The sequence below is a fragment of the Acinonyx jubatus genome, chromosome A1, assembly GCF_027475565.1.
Source record: "Acinonyx jubatus isolate Ajub_Pintada_27869175 chromosome A1, VMU_Ajub_asm_v1.0, whole genome shotgun sequence".
Classification (NCBI taxonomy): domain Eukaryota; kingdom Metazoa; phylum Chordata; class Mammalia; order Carnivora; family Felidae; genus Acinonyx; species Acinonyx jubatus.
In genome coordinates, this window is record NC_069380.1 from 210,618,045 (window position 1) to 210,633,064 (window position 15,020).

At 37.7% G+C, this 15,020-nt stretch overlaps 1 protein-coding gene across 2 annotated transcripts in view; it reads left to right on the top strand.

The window, feature by feature from the left end:
* The window catches only part of LOC106979746 (Golgi phosphoprotein 3), a 48,502-nt gene extending 36,124 nt beyond the window's left edge, over window positions 1–12,378 (top strand). For both annotated transcript variants that reach the window (XM_027074987.2, XM_027074986.2), the window contains 2 exons: window positions 2,099–2,213; window positions 10,465–12,378. In XM_027074987.2, the coding sequence (XP_026930788.1) occupies window positions 2,099–2,213; window positions 10,465–10,889 (540 nt within the window). In that variant the 3' untranslated portion in view covers window positions 10,890–12,378. The remainder of the gene's footprint in view (window positions 1–2,098; window positions 2,214–10,464) is intronic.
* The last annotated feature ends 2,642 nt before the right edge of the window (window positions 12,379–15,020 follow it).

Consider the following 15,020-nt stretch of genomic DNA (forward strand, 5'->3'; position numbering starts at 1 on the left):
TACACATTGAAGACTTTTAGGCAGAAACCGTTGAGCTAAGATTTGCCTTTTAGAAAGGTCGTTGAGGGGGTATGGGTTAAATGGGTGATGAGCATTAAGGAGGGTACTTGTTGGGATCAGCACTGAGTGTTATATGTGATAAATTAAGTGATCAATCACTACTCTCAAAATCATTACACTATATGTAAAATAACTTGGATTTAAATAAATTAAAAAAATTAAAATCAGGAGAATGGATTGAAAAGGGCTATAAATAGTTTGGGGAGGCTAGTTAGGAAGCTTAATACAAGTGAAAGATTATTAGATTAAGTAGAGTAGCATAATTACAGAGGTGATAGAGAAGAGTAATCTATCGTGAGAGAATTTCATAAGAAAAAAGCCCCACCTACACCCAGGTTATTGTGACCTGATAGAAGACCCATCTCAGAAGGTGGGCATGAGGTGATTGCAGTGGATTTAAGGAGCAAGTGGGAAGTAAGAAGTGGTGGCAAGACTACAGTGTATAAAGATACAACTTTTTCTCCCAAGGTTCTCCTTTTTTTATTCTCTCTGACCCCTTAACTAAAAGCATGGTCCAGAATAGCACTGTCCAGCGAAACTTTCTGTGACGATGGAAAATGTTCCGTATCTGCCAACACTGTAGCCCCTAGCCACCTGGTATCTGTGAACCAAACACTTGAAATGTGGCTAGTGCATCTGGGGCATGTTGTAAATAACACACTGGAGTTGGGAAGACTTACTATGGAAAAGAATGTAAAATATCTCAATTTAAAAATATTTGTTACATGTCAATATTTTGGCTATGGTGGGTTAAAGCAAATACATTAAAATTAATTTCACCTGTGTCTTTCTTTTTTAAAATAATTACAGAAGTTTAAAAAAATTTGTGGCTTACATTTCTAATTATATTTCTGTTGGGTCATGCTGTCTCAGAAACAGATCTCATTATATATTTTTTTTAACTTTTCAGAAGATCGAACAGAAAGGTAAGGACAATTGTTGAGGATAAGTTTAAGGGAAGAGTGCTGCATTTACAAAATAATAGTTAGATTTTGTAATGTTTTAATAAAGGTAACATAAGTAATATAGCAGATTACAATTTGATTATAGAGAATTTCAACCAGAAATTTGTTTCTTAGCCAAGAACTCCGTGAAGGCTACAGAAATCTAATGCTTGGCCAAAGCATTTTCTTCTTGTTCCCCAGTCTTGTCTTTTTCCACTTTTAGATGGAGTGAGTCTATAACCATCTTAACTTTAAAAAGTTTTGTAGTGTAACAATTGTGTTACCAAACCTATCGGTATATTCAAGGTTCTGCTAGTTGTCACAATTTTTTTTTTAATTTTTTTTTTTTTTAACGTTTATTTACTTTTGAGACAGACAGAGCATGAATGGGGGAGAGTCAGAGAGAGAGAGAGGGAGACACAGAATCTGAAACAGGCTCCAGGCTCTGAGCTGTCAGCACAGAGCCCGACGCGGGGCTTGAACTCACGAACCGTGAGATCATGACCTGAGCCGAAGTCGGACGCTTAACCGACTGAGCCACCCAGGCGCCCCTAGTTGTCACAATTTTGAAAAAAAAACTTTCTCACCTGCCAAATTATATTTCATATTTAAAATTTTTATCTTTTATTGTGGCATAAGCTCTTGAGGAGCCAAGTCTTACTTAATTTTTACTCCTAATTGGCTAGACATTTGTTTCAGTAACATTGAAAAATTCATTTCTCCACTGCTGTAAAATGCCACGTTTATCATATACTGAATTTTTATATATAATTGAGTTTATTTCTATAACTAATAAATGTTTAAAAAATGAATTTCTTGATTAAATAGCCTAAGGTTTAGCAATGAAAAGAATTAGTATCAACTGTTCTAGCATTTGTCTTTACTAATTCTTGCACACTATTTTCATTCATGATTGTGGCTAATCTGGTTAGGTTCAATGTTGGATTTCTGAATAGAGAATTAATTTGAAATCTGAACATTCACACTGTGTGAAGAACTTCAAGAAGTTTTTGCATAATTAAGTTTTTCATTTAAAGAGATGAAGTCAGAAAAAAGAATTCGTGATCATTTCATTCCTATTGCTTACATTTTAGGTGATCTGTAAGTCAGATGCTCCAACGGGGGATGTTCTTCTTGATGAAGCTCTAAAGCATGTTAAGGAGACGCAACCTCCAGAAACGGTCCAGAACTGGATTGAATTACTTAGTGGTAAGCTTTTGTGTATAAACTAAAAGCTGAATTCTGTTTAAAAGATTTTTGTAAAAAGGGGCACCTGGGTGGGTCAGTTGGTTGAGCATCTGACTCTTCATTTCAGCTCAGGGCATGATCCCAGAGTCTTGAGATTGAGCCCTGCAACCGAGCTACTTGCTGAGTATGGAGCTTGCTTGAGAGTCTTTCCCTCTCCCTCTGCCCTTCTCTCCTGTTCCTGCTGCCTCTTAAGAAAAAAAAAAAAAAAAAAAAAAAAAAAAAGATTTTTGCAAAAGTTTAAAATCCTTTTGGGAATAACTTACACAAAATAGCCAAAAGCTTATTATTTAGGCAGACTTAAAAGTTATTAGTCACTGAATGGGGAAAATAGTAGTTTTAGAAGTTTCACTCCCTTTAACAAGCAGATACATGTTCAGTAAAACAGAATATTCTTCCTTAGAGCTTCCACCATTCTTTAAGTTTTTCTTTTTAATGTTTATTTATTTTTGAGAGAGACAGAGCGTGAGTGGGGGAGGAGCAGAGAGAGTGGGAGACACAGAATCCAAAGCCGGCTCCAAGCTCTGAGCTGTCAGCACAGAGCCCAACGTGGGCTTGAACCCACGAACCGTGAGATCATGACCTGAGCCGAAGTTGGACACTTAACTGATTGAGCCACCCAGGTGCCCCACTGCTCTTTAACTTTTAAAAACATTTAGATGTTGTGAGATTGGTAATTAACATTGTGTCATTTTTCTTACAAGTAATTTCTTTTTCCCACTTACAAAACAGTTTCTAAGAATAATTCTATTATGAGGTGTTCTTTCAGTAAAAGATTTTGAGTTTTGCATTTGTGTGTATTTAAAAATTGAATACACATACTCCATTCTTACCTAATAGGACAACAGTGGGTACTTTATGCTTAGGGCAGTGTTCATTCTTTCTTCTTACTGATGGAAAGCAAACTTATAAGATTGTTTTCATTAATTTCGAACATTTTTCTTTTGGCCATCCTCTTGTAGATCTTCTGATCAAGGTGGTTTCTACTTCATTGAGTAAGAGAAATTTTCCCCATTTGGGGCACCTGGGCGGCTCAGTTGGTTAGGCGTCCGGCTTTGGCTCAGGTCATGATGTTACAGTTCGTGAGTTCGAGCCCCGTGTCGGGCTCTGTGCTGACAGCTCAGAGCCTGGAGCCTGCTTTGGATTCTGTGTCTCCTCTGTCTGCCCCTCCCCTGCTCACGCTCTGTCTCTTTCTCCCTCTCAAAAATAAATAAACGTTAAAAAAAATGAAAAAAAAATTACTTTGCCCATTTGATCAGGGTTTGATTAAAACTAGATTCTTGCTTAGCATGTACCTGTACTGTATGTCACATTGCCCAGCATGTTGTCAGTCCTCTTTGGGTTAGCCTTCCACTTATGCCTGTTGATGACAGATGGCCATTGACAGAGACTCAATGAGGGCATTAACGTTAACTCTAGATATTCAGTATTAGCAAATATTTTTTCAGATAAAAATAGAAGTGCTGATAATTTCTAACTGCACCTTGATGGATCATTCAGGAGATCACTGGCCTAAGCAGTCTTTGTGTCATGCTCATGTTGTGCTGCTGTTGTTGGCCCATTACCACTTCTGGTGGCGCAGATTAGAATTTGTAGTTAAGTTCTCCACTGACGAAAAACAGGGTTTTTCAAAGTTAATTTTTTTTGGCAGATAAGTCAGAGTGTTCTTTAATGGAATGTAGTTGGGTCTTGTCTTAACGTTACTGATACCCACTTTGGTGCCACTTAGCACCATGGAGATGTTTTCAGACCCCTCCATTACCAACAGTCTCTTCATATAAACTTATATCATACGTGCTAATGGCACATCGGCATTTGGTTTACTAACTTGTCTTACACAACTAAATTTCCTTTGACAATATACATGTCTGTCATGCAAGTAAGCATGCAAGGAGTAGGGAATGCAAGTATGGCATGCTGGGAGAGTGAATCTCAACATGTAACGTGGCTACATCTTAAATTTACCTCTTTCGTAACATTTTATGAAAGTAACTTGTCACTGCTCAATATCAGTGCTGATTGAATCAAGTTGGGCTGTTCTCTTGCACCGTTCTCCCCTGATGGAAGAGAATGAAGAGATGGCAGAAGTCTTTAAAACTTTCTCCGAAGTATTTAAATACACTTAAGATTTTGTGAAACAAAATAGTTTTCAAAATTATCTCATGCTACCTGGTACTGGGTAGGCTAGGCTAGGCTAGGCTAAGCTCTGGAAACAAGCAACCCCAAAGCCCCAGAAGCCTTAGGACTTCTCACTCATGCTGTGAGTCAGCCACAGGCCGCTTCATTCTCAGCAAATGATTCTGAGTGTCCATTTGGGTTGGGAATTCAGAGTGTCCATTTGAATTAGGAATTTGGATAAACTGTGAGGCTAATACTTAGGGCAATTTAAAAAAAAAGCAGTAGCCTCTGAAGTTTAGAGTGGCTGTAAATGCTAGAATATCACCTGTAGCATCTTAGTTATGTGTTTCGGACATATTAGGAAATGACCTGTAATTTCAGCTTAAAAGGAGAGAATCCAGAATGAGAGGAGAAAAAAAAATTTCTTTTAAAAGAAGAAAGCATCTGTTTCTGCCCCAGGAAGGTACTGTTAGTACCTTGCTGATTTTGTTTAAAAAGCATATTTTTTATTATGGTAAAACATACACAACATAACACTTACCATTTTGACCATTTTTAAATGTTCAGTTGTTGAATTTTAAATTCTTAAAATTTTAAGTTGCTTCCAGGTAATGAGTGGTGGCAAATACCAGTTTTTATCGCTATACTGACAGGTGCTGTGATCAAGGAAGTGCTTGAAGAATCTTAAAATCCATTTGGGAAACACTTGCGTATTTGTAATAATTCGATAACTGATTAAGGTTTAACAATATGGTTCTCTGAAAGTACAGTCGCTCAAAGAAGAGAAATTGTGGGGATCTTTGGTAATTGGAGGAGGAAGCAAAACTTGGATTAGGTCTTTAAAGGGTAAGAATGAGACAGAAGGAAGGAAGTGCTCTTGTTCAGAGGGGTTAGAGGGAGCGGTGAGATTGGTGGGCCTGTCTGGGGTTGCTGCTTGGCCTTCAGAAGTTAGGTACTGTGCTGCATTGTTGAGGGACATGTGCAGAGGAGTTGAGATTATATGTGAAGAAGAGAGCATGTTGGTCTGGTGGTTGGTGACCTTAAGTGCACAGTAGGGCCTGACTTCCCCGGGGTAGGAGGCCCCAAGTGTTCGTTATATTATTATTTACACTGTACATTTATACATGCTAAAACTGCCAATTGTTTCAAACAATTACATATCTCATTAATTTAAAAGTTAACAAATATACGTATGTTTGAGGCAAATACTACTTAGTGTTGTTAATATGCTTTAGACTTTGTGAAATCTTAAGACTTGTAGTTGATCGGTTTGATCACAAGGCGTCACTAGACTGCCAGATGTATGAACAAAGCTGCTTTTGGTTTTGTAACACAAGTCAAGGAATATAGAAGTTTTTTGCAGCAAAATTATTAAGGTACCTGTCAGTGTGTCATTTTCACTGAAGTAATTTTTGGGCAGTGGACATAAAGAACCGTGTCTTCTCTGCATAGACTTCTCACAGTTTCCTTTACAAAAAAGTGAACTACAAATACATTCTATACATTTTAAGTTAGGTAGAAATCTTAATTGTGTATTCACTCATCCAGCTACCCTCCCATCCCAGTTTATACCGGTGCCTTAAGTATGCTAATCTCAGAGGTGACTTTGTTCTTTGGATTTAGCTTAATTTATTATTATTTCTTAAAATAAATGGCAGAAATGTCAGGATGCCAGGACACTTTCACCACTCAGAAATGTCAGGATGCCAGGACACTTTCACCACTCAGTTATTTTATTGTACCTTTTTGGGGAGTTTAAAAAATAGTAAACAACATCTGCATATTACCTGCACTATTTCAGCCTTCTGCACATGAGATTTCCGTTTTTCAAATATCTGAGGTAGTCTGAATAACCTTTTTATTGGAGTGAGCATGAGAGATTTGCCCTTCCCAGGAAGTTGCTGCAAAGGGAGATGATGTCTGAGTCCCTTTTTATTACTTCTCTGAGGCAGAAACTAACTATAGCCAGAAGAAGGTCCAATCATAAATGGAATGAATGCCTTATCTGAAGTAAGTCTGTGTTTAGACTCTTCTCATTTTTAGTAGTAACACTAAATTGTAAGTTAGCATATTTTGGAATTGAGAAATTTCTCACATGAACTTCGTGAGCATTGCTTGTTCCATTGGTTGTAATATATAAGATTTAATTTTGCATACAGTGAGGATAAACCTCAGTATGACTTCAGCACAGAGTTGTAAATTGCTAATCCCATTGATTTCCCATGAGAATGAAAAAAATCATTGTAAAGCAGCATTAGAGGGATTTTGCGTTTTTAGATCTGTAAAGAGAAGTTTAACTATGGGCTTCTCAATAATCTTGATTTCGCCCCCCCCCCCCCCCCCCCCCCCCGCCATTTTTGGAACTAGATAGCCAAGATACCCTCTGGGGGCATGGAATAAATACCTTTCTATTTGACTAATGAGTTGCTAGGGAAAAGTGCTTGTTTGATAATTGACCAGTTACTATAAACACAGTTATTTTTAAAGTTGAACTATAATTTTTATGGGCTTTTACATAAATTTGCTATTGATTATTTTGTGTTTATTTAAATTTCTGACGGTCAGAAAACACAACCTAGCCAATTCTAGCTTAGCGTCCTAGGCTGCTACCACATGCCGATGATACTAGAAAACAAACCCCAATCTGTCTGGTGAAAGGTACAGCAGGCAGGCATTAGTTGGGGAGGACAGTGGGTTGGTACAACATTTAAAAAATGAAAGTCGTAACATTTTGGAAAGATGTGTACGTCCTTTCCAGGGCTCATTATGTTCTGCATGTAGTCACTGCCTGTCCACTTTGTTGTTTCTTTTGCCTGTAATGCAGGCTCTTCTTTGTTTCATGGGATGTAGAATCCTGCTGGATTTCAGGATTGAACCTGAAAGTTCTTTCCCTGGAAACTTCCCTAGAAATGCCCCTTACATCAAACCCATATAATTTCTTCCTCCCTCTAGGCTCCTTGTTCATATTGTTTTTATGGTCCTACGCATCTTATTCTTGCCAGGCTTGTTAATTATATTATGAATCTATTTCTTTCACTTGATTTAAAAACTTTTCAGAATTGGAAATATCTTACTTACATTTGTATTGTTCCTAATATTTTTTTAGGCCATTATGAACACATTAAATTGTTTCAGAGTGTTGATTGTGTGCATGAATAAATAATAACTAGCCTTGTTACCAGGCTCTGTTCTAAGAACTGGATATGTCTTTAACTCATTTAATCCTCATAATAACCTGATGAGGTGGGTAGAGTTGTTATCTTGACTTTACAGCTGAGGAAACAGGAATGGAGAAGGTAAGAAACCTTGCCCAGGTTTGCACAGCTAGTAAATGACCAGGTTGGAATTCACATGTAACCAGTCTGGCTCCAGAGCTCTCCTGGTACGACTGTTAGGCAGTAATGCTTCATCAAGTAACTTTTAATAATTTCTTAACATTAAATGTAGGTATGGGTTTCTTTAACACTAGAAATTGAAATAAGTAGAATTTATTATTTAATTACATTTCTCTCTTATACTATTAGGTTTTAAAATCTAATAGGGCCCCAAATATTTTTTCTTTTCCTTTTCAAAGTTACCAAGGGAATTGAATGCAATGATTGTTTTTCTTTTTTTGGAAGCTTGGGTTTTTATGGAAAAGAATATATATATATTTTTAATGCAGGAGATGACTTCAATTTAATAATTCATGGCACCAGCCCTTCTTTATTTGACAGGTTTTTTTCAAGTCCCTAGTTTTATAGAGTGAATCATAAATTCAGAATGTCACTTCCAGATCATTCATTTAAAAAATAGCTCTTATTTTCTCTTCATTGCATTCAGGTTTTCCTTTAAATTATTTAGAAATTTATAATTGTCATTTGAAAGTCCTTGTCTGTGAATTCCCATCATCTCTGTCATTTCTGGGTCATGTCTAATTTGGTTCACTGTTTCTGTTGAACGCGCGCCCCCCCCCCGTTTGGGTCACATTTTCCTGCTTTTTGCAAGTCTAGTGATTTTTATTGGTTGCTGGACATTGTGAATGCTATGTTGAATGCCGGATTCTGTTGTTTTCTTTAAAGAATGTTGAAATTTGTTTTGATAGGCAATTAAGTTACTTGTAGATCAGTTTGTTTTTAAGCTTTATTGGGCCAGGTCTAGAATAGCCTTTTCTCAAAGGCTAGTTTAGGCCTAGTACTAAGGTGTGATCTTCTGGAGTCCCTTCTGAATATCTTGGATGTTCAGTGAGACCTTTCCACTCAGGCTACTTGGCACGCAAATTTTCCCCAGCTCCATGTGAACACTTACAGTTGTTCAGCTTACAGCTTTTGGTTAATTTTTCTTTGCCTACCCCTGCAGAGTTCTCATCTTAACTTGTGTGACTTTGTTTTCAACCAGACTCAAAGGAACACCGTACAGGTTTCTAGAGCTCTTGTTCTGCATAGCTCTCTCTTTTCCAGTACTCTGCCTTTGTATTTCAGCTGCCTTGCCTTCTTGGAACTCTGATCTCTGTCTTTCTAGTTTGTTTAATTTAAATTTTCAATTAAAATTTTTTTTCTGCTTGTTTTAGAACTTCTGTGCTCTGTTTGAGGTCTTCTGTCCTGCTTTGCTCCCTGGGACGTGTTATTGGATAGTAAGCTTGGGCAAGAGTATGGCTCACTTAGGTTTCTCTCAAGGGTCACAGCTCTGGACTGCCTTTTGACTAGTGTTGGAAAGCAGTTGTTTCATATATTTTATCCAGGTTTCTATTTATGGAAGGCCAAAGGGTCTAATTGTAGAAGTCCAGGCCTGATTACTCTATCCTAGCCCCATATTTTTTATTGTTAAGTCATATGATAAAATACTTTTGCTTATGGTCAACTAAATAGTAATATATTTTAAGATCACACTCTTCACTAGAACTCTCCGTGATTATGGAAATGTTCTGTTTCTTTGCTGTCCAGTAAGTAGACATTAGCCATACATGGCTATTGAACATTTTGAAACGTGGTTAGTACAACTGAGGAACTGAATTTTTTATTTATTTAAATTTAATAGTCCCACGTGGCTAGTGGGTCCTGTAGTAGACAATACAGTTTGTTTTTTCTCAGTATTATAAAATTTCACCCTGGGGGTTCCTTGAGCCTAGATGGCTCAGTTGGTCAAGCATCCAGCTCTTGATTTCAGCTCAGGTCATGATCGCATGGTCGTGGGATTGAGCCCCACGTCATGCTCCACGCTGAGCATGGAGCCTGCTTAGGATTCTGTCTCTCTAAATAAATAAACATTAAAACAATTTTTTCAACCTTACTGCTTTTTCATATAACAAAAGTGCCCGTGGTTGATCTTTAACACGTCCCAGTTTGGAAAATTGCTGTAGTATTTTTTTCAAATTAAAAAAATTGTTATGTGTTCCTTAGAGATAATTCAGAAAATATAGAAAGTACAAAAAAGAAAATTTGTCACACATTATCCCAAAGAAAACTAAGGTTAATATTTTGATACATTTCCTTCTGGTCTTTCTGTAGAGAAAAAAATTATCTTCATGAAAATTGTTTGGTTTTATTTTAAATATTTCTGTCTTGAAAGGAAATGTGCATAGGTGACCGGATTAAAATGGTGAAAATGTTTTGTCCTTCTAGAATTGGCTTTGTATTATTTTGTTATCAAAGAACAGCCTTGTCCAAACAGGCTTTCCTAGCTTTGCAGGCTGTTATGTAGCAGTTTCTGGAATAGTATATTAATCAGGAAACTTTTTTTCTTTTGTGTGTCTATTGCACATTAGTGTTTCTAAATAGAAAAGAAACATTTTGCTCTGGTTGCTTTTTGACAACAGCTGGAGGGAGGCTGAATGTATTTAGTATTTAGCTCATTTGCACCTTAGGGTACCTGGTTTGAAGACTGCTTTCAATTTGGTCCTTTGAGGAACTGTTGTGCCTGAAAACGTGACGGGTGCTTAGAATCCAAAGGCCTGGCCCTCAAGGGGTTCATGGTTTAGTTGACAAGAAAAATAGTTGAGTTTTCTTTTATTTGTTTAGAGGGGGTGGAAATCAAATTTTATTGTTTATTTTAGTAGTACACTTTATAAAGTCAGCAGTATAATACCTGTCATTTCTAACTTCTGAAATCTTTTGTTTAGGTGAGACATGGAATCCGTTAAAATTGCATTATCAGTTAAGAAACGTGCGGGAACGATTAGCTAAAAACCTGGTGGAAAAGGGTGTATTGACAACAGAGAAACAGAACTTCCTACTCTTTGACATGACCACACATCCCCTCACCAACAACAATATCAAGCAGCGCCTCATCAAGAAGGTACAGGAAGCTGTTCTTGACAAATGGGTGAATGACCCTCACCGTATGGACAAACGCTTGCTGGCCCTCATTTACCTAGCCCACGCCTCCGACGTCCTGGAGAATGCTTTCGCTCCCCTTCTGGACGAGCAGTATGATTTAGCCACCAAGAGAGTACGGCAGCTCCTCGACTTAGATCCGGAAGTGGAGTGTCTGAAGGCCAACACCAACGAGGTCCTGTGGGCGGTGGTGGCAGCGTTCACCAAGTAGCTGCTCAGAACGAAGTTCTCTCTCTCATGTAAACCAGTAGGTTTTCTTCTATTGACTTCTGGTTCTCTGCAGTTTGTACTTTCCACACTGTAATTGGCTTTTGTTTTATGAAACGGTGGGTGGCTTTTCTTTTTTGTATGTATGCAGGATTCTGCTGGTACGAGAGGCCTTCCTCTTTCTGTTTTCAAAAAAAGTTTTACTGCCATATTGGCAATCCATTCCTTGTTGCCATCCTCACTGTTAACCTGTTTTGGGATTCTGGCACACTTTGACTTTCAAAGTGACTCCAGTCTCCTCACACGCACATCTTTTGGATTACCTCAACTTGAGTTTTTCCCATGTGTGCACGTACACCTAGCATTCTGCCTACGATTCAGACAGAAGTCACAAAAAGGCCTTTAACTCACCAAAGGTAAATATCTGTATCTATTAGGACATTTTATACATAGACCTCAGTTGAGATGTATACTTAGCAAAATTATTTTTAAATTGAAACAACACAGTAAATAATATAAAATGCCCCTTGGATTTTGTTTCCCGTGTAAATCTATTGTATTATTACACTTGTTGTAATTTTAACTGTTAAATCCTAAAGGTCCAGTTGTTTCACAAAGCCGGATCGGGGTGGGCCGCATTCCACATATGCTGTATATAGTTTGAATTCTATATAAATTGCCCCTTCTGGCCACTCCTGCCTCCATCTTAGTATTTTGCAAGATTTCATTCGTTGTACACCTGGTGCCCCTCACTTGCTTCAGTCCGTATTATTTGATGGCAAAATAGACCTCTCATCATTGAAGGAAAGAGAAAAGATGTGTCTGATTGGTCCCAAGACTTTCTGAGCTGTGCCATTCATGGCACCTTTTGCCTATGCATCTCCTTTTGGAATTATTTTTGGTCTTAAATGTTTCTATCGTTTCTATATGGAAGAGGCTTGTGACCAGTACTAATCTTGAGTACAGTTTTTTCTTTTTCTGTCCACAGGTAAATTAATGTCTGCTCTTAAATGTCATTTATCTACTCATACTTTTTTGGGGGAAAACAAATCAAATGTCAGTTTTAGCAGATATTGCATGTAAATTGTTAGCAAGTAATGACTACAACTCAGATGATTAAGAATTTTGTAACAGAAAGCTCTGCTATGTTTTAATTTTTATATACAATTATGATAATTAGCACATTGTAAGGATATAAACCTTTGCTTTTTAAAGTTTATTTTTACTATTTCTTTATCACTGTTTATGGTATCAGCATTGGTTTCATAATGTAAATACTATATATTGAACAAATTAAATGTCAAATTTTTTATTACCATAGTTCATGTTAATAGTGGGGCTTTCAGGTGTTTAGAGATTTTTTTGGTTAACATTCAATGCAAAAGTACTAGATGGTGTATAACTGTAGAGTTGAATTTTAAGGGATTCCCTAATATGTATACTATCTTTTTATCTGAAGTAATAAATAAACTATGATCTTGAAAGTGCCTGAATCAGAGCAAGCATGTCATTTGTATTTTTGTATTCTACCATAGTTTTCTTTCTAATTTTTACTTAGCCTTAGTTGAGTGTGGTAATACTTTTTTTTTCTTTTAAGTTTATTTATTTATTTATTTATTTTGAGAGACAGAGACAGCATGAGTGGGGGAGGGGCAGAGAGAGAGAATCCCAAGCAGGCTCTGCACTGTCTGCGCAGGGCCTGACGTGGGGCTTGAACCCACATGAGTTCATGACCTGAGCCAAAACCAAGAGTCTGACGCTCCAGCGACTGAGCCACACAGGCACCCCTAGTGTGGTAATATTTTGGTGCAGGGGCTGGCAAACTTTTTCTTGTAGGACTGGATAGTAAATATTTAGGTTTTGTGAGCCATTTGTAATGTCACAACTACTCAACTCTTGAATGAAAGTTGCTATAGGCAATACAAATAAGTGGATGAGGCTGTGTACCAATAACACTGTTCACGAAAACAGGCAGCTGGCCGTTGGTAGTAGTTTGCCAGGCTCTGTTTTTTTTTAATGCATGGAAAAAGATTTTCTGTCCTTTAAAATAACCTCCTTTACCTCTAAAACTGACACTACTGGTGGTAAATAAGTATGGAAACTGTTAATTTTTTTTTTCCCTTATAAAGTGGATACTGAACCGATAACTGATTGTATCCTGGGATTTCTTTTCAGGTGAAAATGTACCGTTTTTTTCCTTGCAGAGATTTTAGAAGTGAGATCATGGATGTTTTTCTAAAGTATTCTTCACCTCATCGCCAGCATCTATATTCTCAAGCAAGGCTGGAAAAGGGCCTTGTCCGAACCTCTGTCAGTGGTTTCAGAGCTGAGTGTCCAGTCACCGCCACCTGTTTGTGGCCCCAACTGCAGTACATATTTTATAGCCAGAGGCGAGGAAGAGGAGTACAATTTGGAGGTGGGGGGATGTTATCTAGAACTTTTTCTCCTATAAAATGCTACTGTGTACAGTCCTCTTTAAAGGCGAAATGATAGGGCCCATGGAAATAATTGTGCTGTGTGGTAGGAGCGGTGTTTCCACGGGTTTATGCTGCTTGGATCTAAAAATCAGGCAGTGGGTTTGAATATAACAAAACTTCCATAAAAGTCTATTGTGTAAAGAATCTGCTGCTTCTTGAACTCTTCACATACTGTTTAATTGTTGAGTGTTCCTTAAATTAACCTGATCTTTAACAGTGCTCTAACCTGATCTAGAACAAGACTCCAACAGAAAGGAGCAACAAGCCTTGGTGAATGCACACTCTGTGCCTGGTAAAGTAGTCTGTACTTCGTTTTGAGCTCCCCAAACCCCGATTACTATCTTCATTTATTGAAGGACAAGCTTGGAGAGGATGCCTTGCTGAGTCTCAGGTTACCTGGTAAGTGTTGGAACTTTTAATCCCGAGCGATTAATAGTCGTGGCATTCAACTACAATTTTTCCTTTCTTATTTTGGCACTAGGAGGGGATGGATTTTCTCTAACAGAAGCAGAAGAGCAGGCATGCAAAAATTCTCATGGTGGTACAGAATTCAGTGATAGAAGGATATTCCTGCTTGCTTCTAATATCTTGGTATAATTTAACATAAATTGTCTTTTGTGGATGAAAAAGTTGGCCAGTTCTCTATGTTCTTAGAGGAAAAAGACACTGTCAGATGTCAGGTGGCCAAGAAAGCTGCTGATCTGCGGAAACAGGATTACCCAGTGGTCTCAGACACATTCCATCATTCAGTTCTTCCTATCGTTTCTGAACAGATGAATACAATACTCTTTTTAAATATAATGTCTGAGTTTGGTCATCACCCAAAGGAAAGTAAAGGGGCTGGTGTTTGGTTCAGTGACAATACAGGACCAGTAAATAATGACATTCAGCCTGATGATGACAAGGGTCCAGGACTGCGAGTCGTGGCCACTCTTGCCCCAAGAACATGGAAATAGTAGTCACAAGTCTGTGTGAGGTATTTATGAAGTTTAATTCCAGCTCTGTGGTTTCTCCATCTTGTATTTCCTCATTATATATATTTACAGATAATGTTGCTCCATTTTACTTTCATCCAGATCAATATGACTGACAACCTGAGTAATTTCCTATTCATTGAAGCCCATTGAGTCCCAGGACGATATCACTGGCTCTCATAAATTTTGCATAAATTTTCTGTATTCTTTAATAGCACTGGCAAGGCAGCAGTGTTAATGTACATAACCTTGTGGGCTACTGTCAGAGGGGTACGGATGGTAACATAGTTAAAGTGATACACATACTTTCTCAGTTGAATGTTAGAATTTACTCTTGGTAGACCAGTGCTGTACTGTGATCTCCACTAGCATCATAATGGGAATATGCAATATTCTTCTTCCATTTATGTTGTGGAGAGCTTTCAGAAAAAGCACACATTCTTTTTAAGCATTTTTGGCTTCATTGTATAACTTTGCCACTAATGAATATTTGGATTATTCTCCTGTTTTTATATTTATTTCAAGTCTTTTTAAATTTAATTTTAGAAAAAGAGAGTGTGGGTGAGGGAGAGGGAAAGAGAGAGAGTCTCAAGCAGGCTCTACATTGCATATGGAGCCTGACGTGGGGCTCAGTCTCATGACCCTGGGATCATGACCTAAGCAGAAATCAAGAGTTGCACGCTC